Source organism: Colossoma macropomum, unplaced genomic scaffold (genome assembly GCF_904425465.1).
Source record: "Colossoma macropomum unplaced genomic scaffold, Colossoma_macropomum, whole genome shotgun sequence".
Lineage (NCBI taxonomy): Eukaryota > Metazoa > Chordata > Actinopteri > Characiformes > Serrasalmidae > Colossoma > Colossoma macropomum.
Genome location: NW_023494807.1, coordinates 29,279,907 through 29,294,678, shown reverse-complemented (window position 1 = coordinate 29,294,678; position 14,772 = coordinate 29,279,907). Strand labels below are relative to the sequence as shown.

The window sequence follows — 14,772 nt, the reverse complement described above, 5'->3', positions numbered from 1 at the left end:
AATTTTACTTATATTGGTCCATTTATATGAAATGTTCACACAATATAAAGAGCAGCAGGTGTTTTCACATGGAGCAAAAAAAAAAGTGTCATTATGTCCAAAAATGATGTCGACATGATATTAATAAATCATTTTATTCATATGGAACAGATCAACATATTTCAATCAATTGAATTCAGCACTGCTTGATTTAGTGTGGGTGTGTGGAGGATGTGTGTCTGCTGGGTTTGAAGAGCTGTACGAGGCTCTGTAGATCCTGCTCCGTCAGTCTGAGCTCCTTCATGAGGGAGGAGATGTACTCCACGGAAGACGCCTTGGCCATCGACTCCTTCAGCAGCGGGGACACTTCCGTTAACCTGGCCAAAACACAGCACAGTCACCAGGCATCCTCGAGTTAAATGTAACACTTTAAAGGGGAACCCCGTTGATTTTGCTAAATGACAATCATTCAGTGGTTTAGATGTGAACAAAATCATTCAGAGTGGTTCTGGGTGAAATGCGCCTTTCTAGAGAAATCAGTCAGAATTGTTCACCGTTATAGGAACCGGACGTCCGACGCTGGCTCTAAAAGCCACATCCCGTTAAGTTATAACACAAAGCGGTTATAAATGCATTGCTTGATGCCTGCGGCATTGTTTTGTGATAGTTTTGTTATGAGGTTTTGGCCAAAAACAAAAATTACTCCAGGATTACTTTCCTGTCAAAGCCGCATTCTCAACGCGCACAAGCTTACGTGCTTTTGTAGTTACTAGCCTGCAGCTACAGTTCCCCTCAGGGCAGTAAAAGAGACAACAAGGTCTGTGGCATTTTCCCATAGCATACTAAAGATAGTTGCTGCCCATAAATAGGTAAAAGGCATTAATAGGTATTAAATGATCTTAAATTCAATGTTTGTGGTCTTTTAGTTTATAGACACCCCATACATTGAATAGTACAGAGCTGCATGTGCGACACAGGGCCGTACATCAAACTAGCGTTGGCTGCTGCTGAGACACTGTGATTTGGGTCACCGCAAATTAGGTCTTAAATTACAATTCATTACAAATCCTAAAGGGCCCAAATCACGGAAAAGTGAATTTCCCCTGCTTTTCCAAAATCAGTGAGGCTGATGTGGTTTATAAACATTGTTAAAGTCCATATATGGAGACTAAGCTGCGATTTAAATTCACTGTTTTTGTGATGTCATGCAATCACATTTAAATACGTCCTCCTTTTCAGTCTACAGCAGTTTAGCCCCGCCCATTCACGCTGAAGTTATAAGGAGTGTTTCAGCCCGGACTACTTGGAATGAGGCACAGTACAGGGCAGCCAATGAGAACAGAGGTCATGTACATATAACATTCTTGAAGGAACAGAAACAAAAACTGTTGTTCATATGTTGGTCATATAAAAATGAATTGAGATGTTACAACATAAACACAAACAATAATAAACAGTAAATAGTGTAGGATATGGGCCCTTTAAAGGGGAACTCCACCGATTTAGCAAAATTACTTAATCAGTCAACCGTTCAGATGTAAACAAAATCATTCAGAGTGGTTTGGTGTGAAATGCGCCTTTTTAGAGAAATTCAGAGTCAAAATTGTTCACCTTTGTAGTACTAGGAACCAGACGTCTCCACTACAAATATCACCGTTTTCTCTACTGTTGAAAAATGACCAGTGAACTGCGTCTTATAAGGTTTTATATGTTACACAGATAATGGTAAAATACTGCTAAATGTAAAAAAAAAAATATATTTTTGGGTACTATTTTTTTTTCCTTACAACGCCCTGCATGTACCTCTCCACCCTGCATGTTAGTGTTGCTTGGGTCGACGGCGCTGCGTCGCACAGTCAGCAAAACTCAGAGCTTATGTGAGTGAGCTTATGTGTTCATCCGAATCAGTTTCCCCTCAAACTGACATTGCCTTTGAAGAGGGACCTCAGGCGGCGCATCCACCAAACAACAGCAAGCGACACTGGAACTACGGAAAGCGAAAAGGTTCAAAAAAAGATTAAACGGCCGCGTGTTTTCACCCAATCCCCGATATAAATTCACCCGAGATAACACGGCACAATTGAGATAACTGAGATTCCGTAATAAATAATATTTTCAGTTCGAGTAAACAGTAAACAATCGTACTGATAAACACTTTTTGTACTGTTTGTCGCCGATTGGGTGAATACAGCAGCTGTACAGACCGTTTTTGAACCTTTTTTGTTTGCCGTAGTTCCAGTGTTGCTCGGCGTTGTTATCTGTTCAGCGAACGCGCCGCCCGAGGACCTGATTTGTCAAAGGGAACGTGAATTTGATTACTTAATCATTCACACTTTTTTTGCCTATATTAGCACATCAGCACATACTGAGACATATTTACAGCCAAGATGGTAAAAAGGACTCAAAATGTTGTGGCTCCAAAGATGGCTTGATTTTTGTTGAAAGGACAAAATGGCGCTTTTAGCATTGGGGTTGCGATCCCTGGACTAAAGTGATGAAATTTTGTGGTTGTACCATCACTAAAGGGATACGGTCACTGAGAACTGAACTTTCCTTGCCCTTTTGAAATAAAATGGTGATGTAAACAGTCAATTCAGGGAAACTAAAACTGCAGAGACAGCCTGTTTTCACTGTTTCAGTGATGTCACAAAAATGAACTCATTCACATACATCCGCTCATCCAGTCTACAGCGGTTTATCTCCACCTATTCTCACTGAAGTTATAACGAGTGTTTCAGCATGGACCACTTTTAAATGAGGCAGCCTATCAGAACAGAGCTCATTTACGTATACAGTCAGTAAGGCACAGTAACAAAACAGCATGTTTAAGTCTAAGAGATAAAGAGTGGCTGGAAAATGGCTGTGTAAAAATGAAACGTTTTTGGTACATAAACCATAGAAACATCATAACTGAATCGTGAAGAAAAACGTGATAAAAACTCACTATGTGGTTTGATTACTTTGAGAAGTTTTTCAGATTTGTGCACAGAGCTCGAAAAAAAAAAAAGAAAATAGGAAATTTCAGATATGAACATTTATGAGCTAATTTCTTATACGCATTTCAATAATGAAGATGTCAGAAACTATATTTTCTGACTTCTAAGAACCCACAGAAACCCAGAAGATGTGCTAGACATCACAGAGGTCAGAGATAGCACCTGTCTCACACGTTTACTCGAAATGAGACGGAAGAGGCAGACTTTCCACACAGTAAACCTGAGATAACCGAGAAGATTTTCCGAGCGTAAACACTGTGTTCGACATTGATGCTTGAAAAAAGCCTAGGGCTGCACGGTGTATTGGTTGTTAACCGTAAGCCGATACGAGCTTTTACAATACTTACATCACGCAAGGCTGCAATGTGCAAATGAGCCCCCTAACCAACCAGTGTTGTTTACAGTGCGCTGTGATCATGCTGACCAATCACAGCTCCTGAAGAGCCTCTGTGGCTGTTTTAGTAAATCAGGCTCTTCACGTAATCCAACGAAAGTCTACACCGATCAGGCCTAACATTATGACCTCCTCCTTGTTTCTACGCTCATTGTCCATTTTATCAGCTCCACTTACTATATAGGTGCACTTTGTAGTTCTACAGTTACAGACTGTAGTCCATCTGTTTCTCTGATACTTTGTGAGCCCCCTTTTACCCTGTTCTTCAGTGGTCAGGACCCCCATGGACCCTCACAGAGCAGGTACTATTTGGGTGGTGGATCATTCTCAGCACTGCAGTAACACTGACGTGGTGGTGGTGTGTTAGTGTGTGTTGCGCTGGTCTGAGTGGATCAGACACAGCAGTGCTGCTGGAGTTTTTAAACACCTCAGTGTCACTGCTGGACTGGGAATAGTCCATCAACCATAAATATCCAGCCAACAGCGTCCTGTGGGCAGCTTCCTGTGACCACTGATGAAGGACTAGAGGATGACCAAACACAAACTGTGCAGCAGCAGATGAGCTATCGTCTCTGACTTTACATCTACAAGGTGGACTGACAAGGTAGGAGTGTCTAATAGAGTGGACAGTGAGTGGACACAGTGTTTAATAACTCCAGCAGCACTGCTGTGTCTGATCCACTCAGACCAGCACAACACACACTAACACACCACCACCACGTCAGTGTTATTGCAGTGCTGAGAATGACCCACCACCCAAATAGTACCTGCTCTGTGAGGGTCCATGGGGGTCCTGACCACTGAAGAACAGGGTAAAAGGGGGCTAACAAAGTATCAGAGAAACAGATGGACTACAGTCTGTAACTGTAGAACTACAAAGTGCACCTATATAGTAAGTGGAGTTGATAAAATGGACAATGAGTGTAGAAACAAGGAGGTGGTCATAATGTTATGCCTGATCGGTGTATTAAAGATCAAAATAATGCAATCACAAAATAAAGCACTAATGCATGTATCAAATCAGAATATAATCATAACAGCACTATTTCATCAATACAGGACCTTAAGATTTGGTCAGGATTGCACAACAGCACCACTCTGCTAATTGTAATGAATGCCACTAATTGCGTGTCAAAGAGTCATCCATGTACTATGAGTTAATACGCATGTACACATATTTATATATGCAATCTGATAACTGCAGGCAAGCAGATTTTGGAGAAAATCCACTCAACATGTTTACAAGCACTTCAGTAATCTGATGATGAGTAAAACTTGGGGTCTACATGAGTCACTCCATCAGATTTCTTTTTAATACACTGTGCAACTGTTCCTTAGCAACTTGACAACAAACTCACTAAAAAAAAAGCACTGCACATGGAAACGTCTCGCTGCATTTTTTAAACATGGATTTGTTTACAGGTAAATATTGATCTGGGACTTTCCAAATCGCGCACAACATGCTCATTTGTTGCCATTTCACTGTTGCGCAACTAGAGTTTAGTGTTTCCCTGTTTTTCCTCTTCTTTATCTGATTTGCGTACATTCACCGATGAGGAAAAATGAAAGAAATCAGAGTAAGGGTCTACAGGTGCTGAGAAAAAAAAACACCCTTACCGAGTCAAGATCCAGCTCACTTTATCACATTTCTTGACCTGTAGAGCCATGACTGTCAGAGTTAGGCCTTCAAGGAAAACAAGGGGAAAAAAAAAAAAAAACACCTCTATGATAATTCTAATTTCTGCTAGCACCCCTATGGTATTCTACCAGTATGTTAGCGCTAGGCTAATAGCAATTCATATGAACATTTTTTGGACGTTCTAGATTAATTACAAACATCTGAAGCTTGAAACAGACATTAACATACATATCGCTGTTGTCGGAAGAAAACCTTGTATCTCCAAAATGGTAACTTTACAGGAGAAGGAAAAAACATACTTTACTTTTAATGTAAGTCAATGGAACCAGAATTTTCTCCAAGTCATTTTGGGCCGTTTCTTTTGGTCCTTTAATCATGAAATTTACAGACAATGTAAAGAGCAACAGGTTTTTTCAAAATATGTCAAAAACTGAAAAACATCAAAAATGGAGATACGAGGTTTTCTTCCGACAACAGCGATATATATAACTCTGGCACAGAGCTGTCACCGCTGTTTTCCATTTCTGACTGGAACTGACTGGAACCTGGTTAGACTATTTACAGTCAGTGATGTATCTAAAACTTTCAGATCTAGATCTAGAGTGATAGTTTTTATCATGCAATCGGTTGACTGGTTGATTCCTCTGTTACTTCACCAATTTATGTTGGTTGTTAACCTAACGGGTAAGGCCCTCAGTCTGGCTCCTGATATCCTAACCAATGAGAAAGCTCATTTTGGCTGTATCTACCTAGATACCACTAAGAACACAATCCTGATTGGATCATTTTGGTTGGGCCTTTCAAGAATTTAAACTTTTTGTTTCCAACCAAAACCTAATAATGAAATAAAAGTATTACTGCAGTACTTAAAGAGTTTAAATACAACAAACAAGATGATTATACTACATAAAAATAATCAAAAAATTTATTTTTTTATTTCCTGCGGATTCACTACTTCTCTACTTGACCACTTAAATAACTGGATAACTAGATAACTTTTGAAATAGGATGAACTGAGGACATTAATTTAATTTTAACCTAAATCTTGAGGCTCTACAGCTTTATTCAGTCATCTATTATCTCTGGACACATTTCTTCATTTTATTTACAGTTTTTATCTATTATTCGAAACTTTTGAACTCTAGAGTACATGATAAATATCTATGATAAAAAAAAAAAAAGTATGATCAATTTAAACAGGTTTTCGCAGATTTGCTATGAAGACACCAAGACCTAGATTGGAGCCAAGACTCCGAAGAGAAACCCAGGGGCACCAGCAGGTAGATGAAACCGCCTGTCCGTCCATATTTCTCTCAGGATAAAAACAATGGGGCAGCTCGCGTTCCACCTGTTCTACTGTTTCAGCAGCTTTATTCATTATTTATCGAGTCTGAACAAAGCAGCGGCGGCTAATTGCACGGCTAACGTAAGGCCTGCATCCAAATTATTCATGAATGGAAACAAAGGGCTGTTTATTTCCACACAAAACCAGCTTATCATATATATAACATACTGAAACTTCATCAGGACGAAAGCAGCCACTGCACTCTCAAAAATAAAGGTTCCTAAATGGTTCTAGGTAAAAACGTACTAATTAAACACACTTTAACGTCTCTTCAGAGATCCAGCCATCATGTTTATGGTTTGCCTCTTTTATCTGACTAAAATCTGCTCCCACAGTAGTAGGTGAGCATGCAGGTCCACTTCGGCCATAATAAAATGGATCAGTGTGTAGATTTCTGTGAGCTACTGTGGGTCCTATTACTGTATAACTGTATAACGCTGCCTTTATCATTGGGTGAACTGTGATATTTTCAGGATGAAATTCAGATTGCTATGGAAATGACTTATGGATTTGTTTCATCAGAGTAACAAGAATAATATTACTCATGCATTCATGTCCTCAAACCAGTTTAGATCCAACCCAAAGTCTACAAATCTTCGGCTTTGTTGGATGATATTCTTCACACATCAAAATAAATGTGACAACCACACTGAGAAATTGTGTTATTGAAAAAGACTAGTTTAGAAAGGAAGAATCTTTTTTTTGCTTTGGCATTAAGGGTTAATTGGTATTAGGGATGTTGATATTACTCCATTATAAGCTGTATTTAGCAGTCTGAAGATCTCCATGCAGTAATGGGAAAACTCCAGGTCTACATAAGTCAGGCAATAATCGGATTTCTGCTTTACAGACAATAAACTCACAGAATAAGATGTGACGTAACGAGCAAATCTGGGTTTAGAAGATACCAGGAGAACGTTACCAACTGGAATGCCAACAGTAAAGTTTGGTGGAGGAGGGATAATGGGCTGGGGCTGTTTTTCAGGGTTTGGGCCCCTTAAATCCAGTAAAGGCTGATGTTAATACTACAGCACAAAGACACTTCAGACAATTATATGCTTCCACCTTTGTGGCAGCAGTTTGGGGAAGAGCCTTTCCTGTTCCAGCATGACTAAACCTATGTCTAACATCAGTGTCTGACCTTACAAACGCCCACAGACGCACTCCAAAATCGTGTGGAAAGCGTCCCAGAAAAGTGGACCCCATTACAGCCACAAAAGTGGGGGGTGTCCAACAAGCTCATATAATAGTGAGGTAACATGTCCACATACTTTTGGCCATACAGTGTATGTGTGTATTCACCCATTAGCCATAACATTTAAACCACCTCCTTGTATCTACACTCACTGTCCATTTTATCAGCTCCACTGACCGTATAGGAGCACGTTGTAGAGCTACAGTTACAGACTGTAGTCTGTACTTTGTTAGCCCCCTTTTACCCTGTTCTTCAGTGGTCAGGACCCCCATAAACCCCCACAGAGCAGGTGCTATTTAGGTGGTGGATCATTCTCAGCACTGCAGTAACACTGATGTGGTGGTGGTGTGTTAGTGTGTGTTGTGCTGGTACAAGTGGATCAGACACAGCAGTGCTGCTGGAGTTTTAAACACTGTGTCCACTCAATGTCCACTCTATTAGACACTCCTACCTTGTCAGTCCACCTTGTAGATGTAAAGTCAGAGACGATAGCTCATCTGCTGCTGCACAGTTTGTGTTGGTCTTCCTCTAGTCCTTCATCAGTGGTCACAGGACGCTGCCCACAGGACGCTGTTGGCTGGATATTTTTGGTTGGTGGACTATTCTCAGTCCAGCAGTGACACTGAGGTGTTTAAAAACTCCAGCAGCACTGCTGTGTCTGATCCACTCAGACCAGCACAACACACACTAACACACCAACACCACGTCAGTGTTACTGCAGTGCTGAGAATGACCCACCACCCAAATAGTACCTGCTTTGTGAGGGTCCTGTGGGGGTCCTGACCACTGAAGAACAGGGTAACAAAGTGCGCAGAGAAACAGATGGACTACAGTCTGTAACTGTAGAACTACAAAGTGCTCCTATACGGTCAGTGGAGCTGATAAAATGGACACTGAGTGTAGATGCAATGAAGTGGCCAGTCGGTGTATGAATAAGCATGTTTTGGAGCGTGCAGGACACTTAACCCAGTAAGTGTCCGAACAAGAAGTGAGAAAACTGTGCGTGTTAAAGCAGAACTGCACTGCAGGAGTAAATGATAAATCAGAGTCTTGTTTTTGAGCAGCTCTCTGGTGGAGGGGGGTGTAAATCCTCAGGTGGAGTAATTCCCATGCTGCTGCTTTTCTATCACGGATCCGCTGAGATAAAGGCGGATTGCGTGTTGACTCAGGCGGGAGCAGCACGGAACTCCTCAGAGCCTTCATAAAACCTGGGGAAGTCACACAAGCCATCTGGCGCAATACAAACAGCCCCCCCGGAGTCAACTCTGCTCCAAACATAGAGGGAACGCAAGTCCACCTTTCCACGGCTCTTCATGCAGACATACCAGCAGTGCGCCGGCACGGACGGTTCAGACACCAACAGGTCAGCGCTGGAGGTGTTTACATTAGGGGTGGGCATTTTTATGAAGAGATATATATCCCATATCTAACAACATCTTTCGTCTGTCTGCAATCTGGCCACTTCTGTATAATATCTTCTGCAAATTAAAGTTAAAAAAAAAAATCTAATACAGTTTCACCCTTAATCCAAATGTTTGCTGAAGCTTCTTTAGCTCTGTACTGAAGCTACAAGGCTAGCGTACACTGTTTGTCCAAAAGTACATAGGGACAGCCCTTCTAGCTACTTTGAAGGGGAATTCCACCAGAATTTCTGCACAATTAAAACGGTTAAGATATAAACAAAGTCATTTAGAGTGGTTTAATGTTAAATGTTCTATTAAGAGTCAGAATTGAAGAATTGTTTACAGTGGCCCACCTGATTGTACACGTCAAACAACAGTTCTGTGCAATATTTGTGCTATAATGATGTTCAACAAAGGTCAATCAAGTCATCATTCTGATTTCTCCATATTTAACCGCCCCAAACGTCAAACAAACACGTCTATTAGTTTGTTTAATCACACTGGCTCCTATTGGCTACAAGCTCCTGCGGTGAGAAACAGTAACAACTAATAAGATTCATGCATTTTTCCAGTTTCTCTTTGAAAACTACTAGCCAGCTAGATACATTAGAGCTTTAATCGGGCTCAAAAGTTTGGTTTGAACACAAATACAGCCTGTTACCTTGTAGACATCACAACCCCTGGTTCCTACGACCACCACTGTAAAGAAATCTGAGTCAGTATGTTTCCCTACAATGAACCACTTCATATCAAACCGCTCTGAATGACTTTTTACGTCTCAATCACTGAATTAGAAACAGAAACTTTGAAAAAAAAATGGTGGAATTCCCCTTGAAAGTGCACCCATTGTGGACACAGGTGTTGAACTGCGAACACAGCTTGTAGGATCTTGATAGAAAAGCACTGACCAGTAGAATGAGTTTAAGGTCACCATGCCCAATACCAACCACTGGCTAAAGGGCAAAGGCTTTTGAGACTTCTGAGAGTCCCTTAGACGGCAAAGGAACGGATCCTCGACCAAATCAAGTCTCACCTCTCACTCAAAGCCCAGAACTGAGGCTCTTACTTTGGAAACATTCTGAGAACATCCAATTAAGTCGAAATGACTATTATGCTTAGAACCGGTGAAGGTAATGGAGGAAGAGGATGACCAGCTAGAAGGTGGGTGGACACAATCAGAGGAAACATGAAGCAGCCATTCAGACTAAAGGTATAAACAGAAGACAGGATATTCTGGAGAAACACTAAATAAAGGGTTACCAGGTATCGGAAATGACTTGACGGCACTTAATAAGCTTAAGTAATTAAGTATCGGCCGATACAGATTCCAATCTGATTTTCTGTAAGTAACAATAGAATGTACACTGTTATAAAGGTTCTGTGCAGGAACAGTTTTCGTTCATCACGGTACAAACAATGTAAACGTTCCCTCAAAGGTACAACAGTGGTTTTAAGGTCTGACTGTGAACCTTAAATAAGTTTTTCCAGGTGAAAAGTTCGTATTTGTACCTTTTCATAACCGAATGTTTTAAAACAGAACAGTAAAATAAAAGCCTGGAGACGAGACGGGGTGTGTGGAGTCAGTACAGCTCAGAACATATCATTTCAGTGGATTATGGTTCAGTTATGTTCCCTGACTAAAGGTACTGAGATGGACCATTGAGGGTCCCACCCCAGCGTCAAGAGGGGCACTGCCCCAGTGACAGTTTAGTACCTTTATTCCTGAGAGTGTTTCATATTGTATTGTTGTATAGTGTTTAGTATTATAGCTCGTGGCTAGTTTGTTATTTTAGAGCAAAAGGGGCTGGACTTGATTCCCCGGCCAGGTGACCAGGGTCATGTTCTCCCTGGGTGCTCCAGTTTCCTCCCACAGTCAAGCCATGCAGTCAGGCCAACTGGAGATGCTAAATTGGTGCTAGGTGTGAGTGTATATGTCTGTGTGTCTGCCCTGTGATGGACTGGCGACCTGTCCTGGGTGCCTTCCGCCCAATGAGCGCTGGGATAGGCTCCACCCCCCCCCATGACCCAGGAGGATAACTGGCTTAAAAGATGAAAGAATGAATGAATGAATAAATTAATTTTGCATTGCTCCAATAAACTGAAAATGGAAACATTAACCCTTGGGTGGTGTTGATGTGTTTGTTACTCAGTGGTCTGGTGAACTCACCGCATTACTGTGTATTTAAATCAATACAGTCATAACAATATATGTAAAAAACAGCAGATGTTTAAAATGTCACAAGTGGCCAGTGTAGGGTTCTCCTTTAGCAGCTGTAGCCAGTCAGCAGCCTGTCCATGTTGTCCACCCTCACCCACACACTCACCCACACACTCACCCTCACACTCACCCTCACACTCACACTCACACTCACACTCACACTCACACTCTAACAGCAGGCCACGTAGGAGGAGAACAGAGTGAAGGACACAGCACCTCCACACTTTTATTCCTGCGGGTTCACCCAACACCACATGTAATATAAATGTGTAGGGGGTGAACAGAGTGAGGACACTGAAAATGGGTTATTTTATATGTTCTTCACAGAAAATTAAATAATAAGGCTAAAATAATAATAAATCACATCGTTTTTTCTTTTGGTAAACACTGAAAACGAGTCCCACAGACCCCAACACCACACAAGGGTCAACATATTAACATGAGGGACATTTTTATCCACTATTTATTTTTGCTCTATCAAATTGAGACACCGCTATATCGTATCATTTCTGTAAATCGTTGCACCTCTACAAGAAGTTTTTATATTCGTATATTAGAAAATATATTCTATTAGCAATGTCTATTACTATTTAACGTGACTGAAAATATCAAAAAAACATAAATGGTCTATTTTCAAACTACCCACAGAACTAGAACGATGTTACTCCAAGCACTTCAGCAGCTTGTGTGCATGTTTATGTTTGAGAGTAAAATCATCAGGACAGCTCGCTCCGTCTCACCCGAAGATAAATCACTCTGCTGTAATGGTTTTACTGACTGGGTGTTCCTGCAGAGAAAACAATGCTCCCTGATTTCCTCGGTCAGTTTCTCTCTGACGATCCTGCCCTCCAGCTGCCGCACCGCATGCTTTCACTGCCGTCGCACAGCAGGCCACCAAACTGCCATAAACTCTAATCAGCAGCCGTCATCAGATAACAGCAAAACACTACAGCTCTATAATCTGAGCCATTAAAGAGCTCACAGAGGCTTCAGCCATGCAGCAGTTCCACCGAAGTCCTTCATTAAATACCAGCACATTTGCTACTTTCTCAGGAAAGACTGTACAGAACCTAATCACTGCGGCTTTAATCATATTGTAAAGATTTCCTTTTAAATGTCTGCTCCTTAATGTCTAACATGGTACTCATTAAAGAATAATACAGCCGTTTGTGTGCTATTTGCACAATTTACACAACGTGCATGAGTCAGCACATCTAGAACAACTGCATAGATCACAGAAATATCAATCATAGAGAGCCACAACAACCAGTGTGTATAGAAACTGCATAAACTGTACAGTTGTATGCAAAAGTTTGGGCAGCGCTGTTACCAAATTAGTTGCGTCATTCTACAGAAACGTCCACTTTTCTATCTATCCATAGGTGTCACTGGTGTTACCGATCCTGTATGTAACACCAGTGACATTTTAATGAAAAATGCATTTTACAAAATGACAAGAGAGGATCAAACCTCATGTTGTCAATCATGGAAAATCCACTAAAATATGTAATTTAATCCATTTCTAGTCTGTTTTTTCACAGTTACCTCAGAATAAAAGTCAGCCAGGTCATATGAAATCATGAGCTAAATGAGAAAATCTCTGATAACTGAAAGACACAGTGGACTCACCATGTGCTTTTCTTCATAGATACTCAGAAAATAGGAAAAAGGAAGTAAAGTGATGTCATCAGTGTGATTCTTATTTCAAAATAAGAGATTTTTTGTTACGCAGTAACACCAGTGACACGACTCCTGGGGAGCTTTCATTATATTTTATAATATTTATTTGTTTTCTTTATGTCATTTAAATCATATGTTTCATAGTCATGTATAGATTCTTGTAGTTAAAACTGCAAAAAAATGTTTTTTTCTTTAAAATATGGCCTCAGCCTTCACACATGACTGTGAGGATGAGCTCTTCTGTGGTGCTTGGAATTCTAGATAATTGATTTAAAAACCAATATTGCTAAATTGATGGCTAAAGGTGGTGTAATTGTTAAAATAACTCATTGTTTTATATTAAAATATATAAAAATTGTAACCCTAACATGTTTTTTAAGTGTAATGTATCTCTAAACGCTAGGAACACAAAAATGGGCGTTTCTGTAGAACGACCCAGTTAACAAATTCTCTAGAGAGAACTTCAGCACATTGGCTGAATTTAACATATTGGAAACCTAATAAAACTGGAGGTTTTAGTACTCTATGTTTTATATTTTCCAATATGTTAAACTTAGCAAATAAATAGAAATCATGCACTAAAATTTGCAGAAAGAAATGTTTCCTGTTGAGCAGATGTGGCTGCAGGTTTTCATTCCAAACATGCAGAGCACTCCTGATTCCACTTGCTTGATCAATTGGTCAGTCCTCGAGGAACTGATCATGTGAGCTCCTGCTTTGTTGGAATGAAAACCTGCAGCCACACCGGCCCTTTGCGGATAAGGCTGGACACCCCTGCTGTAGAGGATGTGTTAATGCACAAACAGCTTAAACCACGTTAACGTTAAGCCCTTTAGCTGAATGGCTGGGTCGGGGGATGCTTCAGGCACGTCTCAAATAGATACCGGAAAATGCAGCAGACCCTCAATCACATCCATCAGCTGCATCAGCCGCCGCGGTTGGAGCTTCCAGCGTGAAACAGGCTGGTACTGAGAGCTGTATAACTATGTTTCCCAGATTCCAGAAGTGTCTGACGGTCGGAAGCATGAGTGTACGGGACACACATGTGAGACAAATGACCTGAAAACTTTTAACGACGCTGCATTTGGTGTCTTGTTGTAAATTCCTGTTCCACCTTAAATGGTGCAGCAGTTACATTCAGGTTCCGTTACAGGTCCCGGAATGTAACTGCTGCTCCGTTTAAGGTGGAACCAAAATCAGAACAAAAAGCTTCCAAATGAAAAACCAACGAAATTAAGATGCGAAACAACATATAGGACAGTTTTTGCTGGGCTTGTGGGGTTAGCAGTAGAAAGCAATACTGCCAAAAAAGGTTTATCTAAATATTGTTGAATTTTGTTTATACTATTTCGCACCATTCAGATTCAATTTGATTGCTAAAAAATGATTCTTATTAAAATGCCAGAATATTAAGGAATTGTCAGGTTTACTTAAGCATCTGAAATGGTTTTATTTGAAATTATTTACACATTTTTGCCCTGCTAGATCTGCCCCAGTCAACTGTAAGTGCTATTATTGTGAAATGGAAGCAACTCAGAGCAACAACAGCTCAGCCACGAAGCCAAAGACCACACAAACTCACAGAGTGGAGCCGCTGAGTGCTGAAGCGCACAGTGTCTATCCTCTGTTGAATCATCACTAACGAGTTCCAAACTGTCTCTGGAAGAAACTTCAGCGAAAGAACTGCACATTAGGAGCTTCATGAAATGGCTTTTCACGGCTGAGCAGGTGCACACAAGCCTAAGATCAGAATGCACAGTGCCAAGCGTCAGACGGAGTGGCGTAAAGTGCCGTCACTGGACTCTGGAGCAGTGGAAACGTATTCTGTGGAGTGACCAATCACGCTTCTCTATCTGTCAGTCTGATGGACGAGTCTGGGTTTGGCAGATACCAGGAGAACATTACCTGCCTGACTGCACTGTG

At 41.0% G+C, this 14,772-nt stretch overlaps 1 protein-coding gene across 1 annotated transcript in view; it reads right to left on the bottom strand.

Moving 5' to 3' along the window:
* Positions 1 to 109: 109 nt before the first annotated feature.
* rpap2 (RNA polymerase II associated protein 2) overlaps positions 110 to 14,772 on the bottom strand; it is a 31,586-nt gene continuing 16,923 nt past the window's right edge. Inside the window, exon 12 of the mRNA XM_036556495.1 lies at positions 110 to 356. Within this exon, the coding sequence (XP_036412388.1) occupies positions 191 to 356 (166 nt within the window). The 3' untranslated portion in view covers positions 110 to 190. The remainder of the gene's footprint in view (positions 357 to 14,772) is intronic.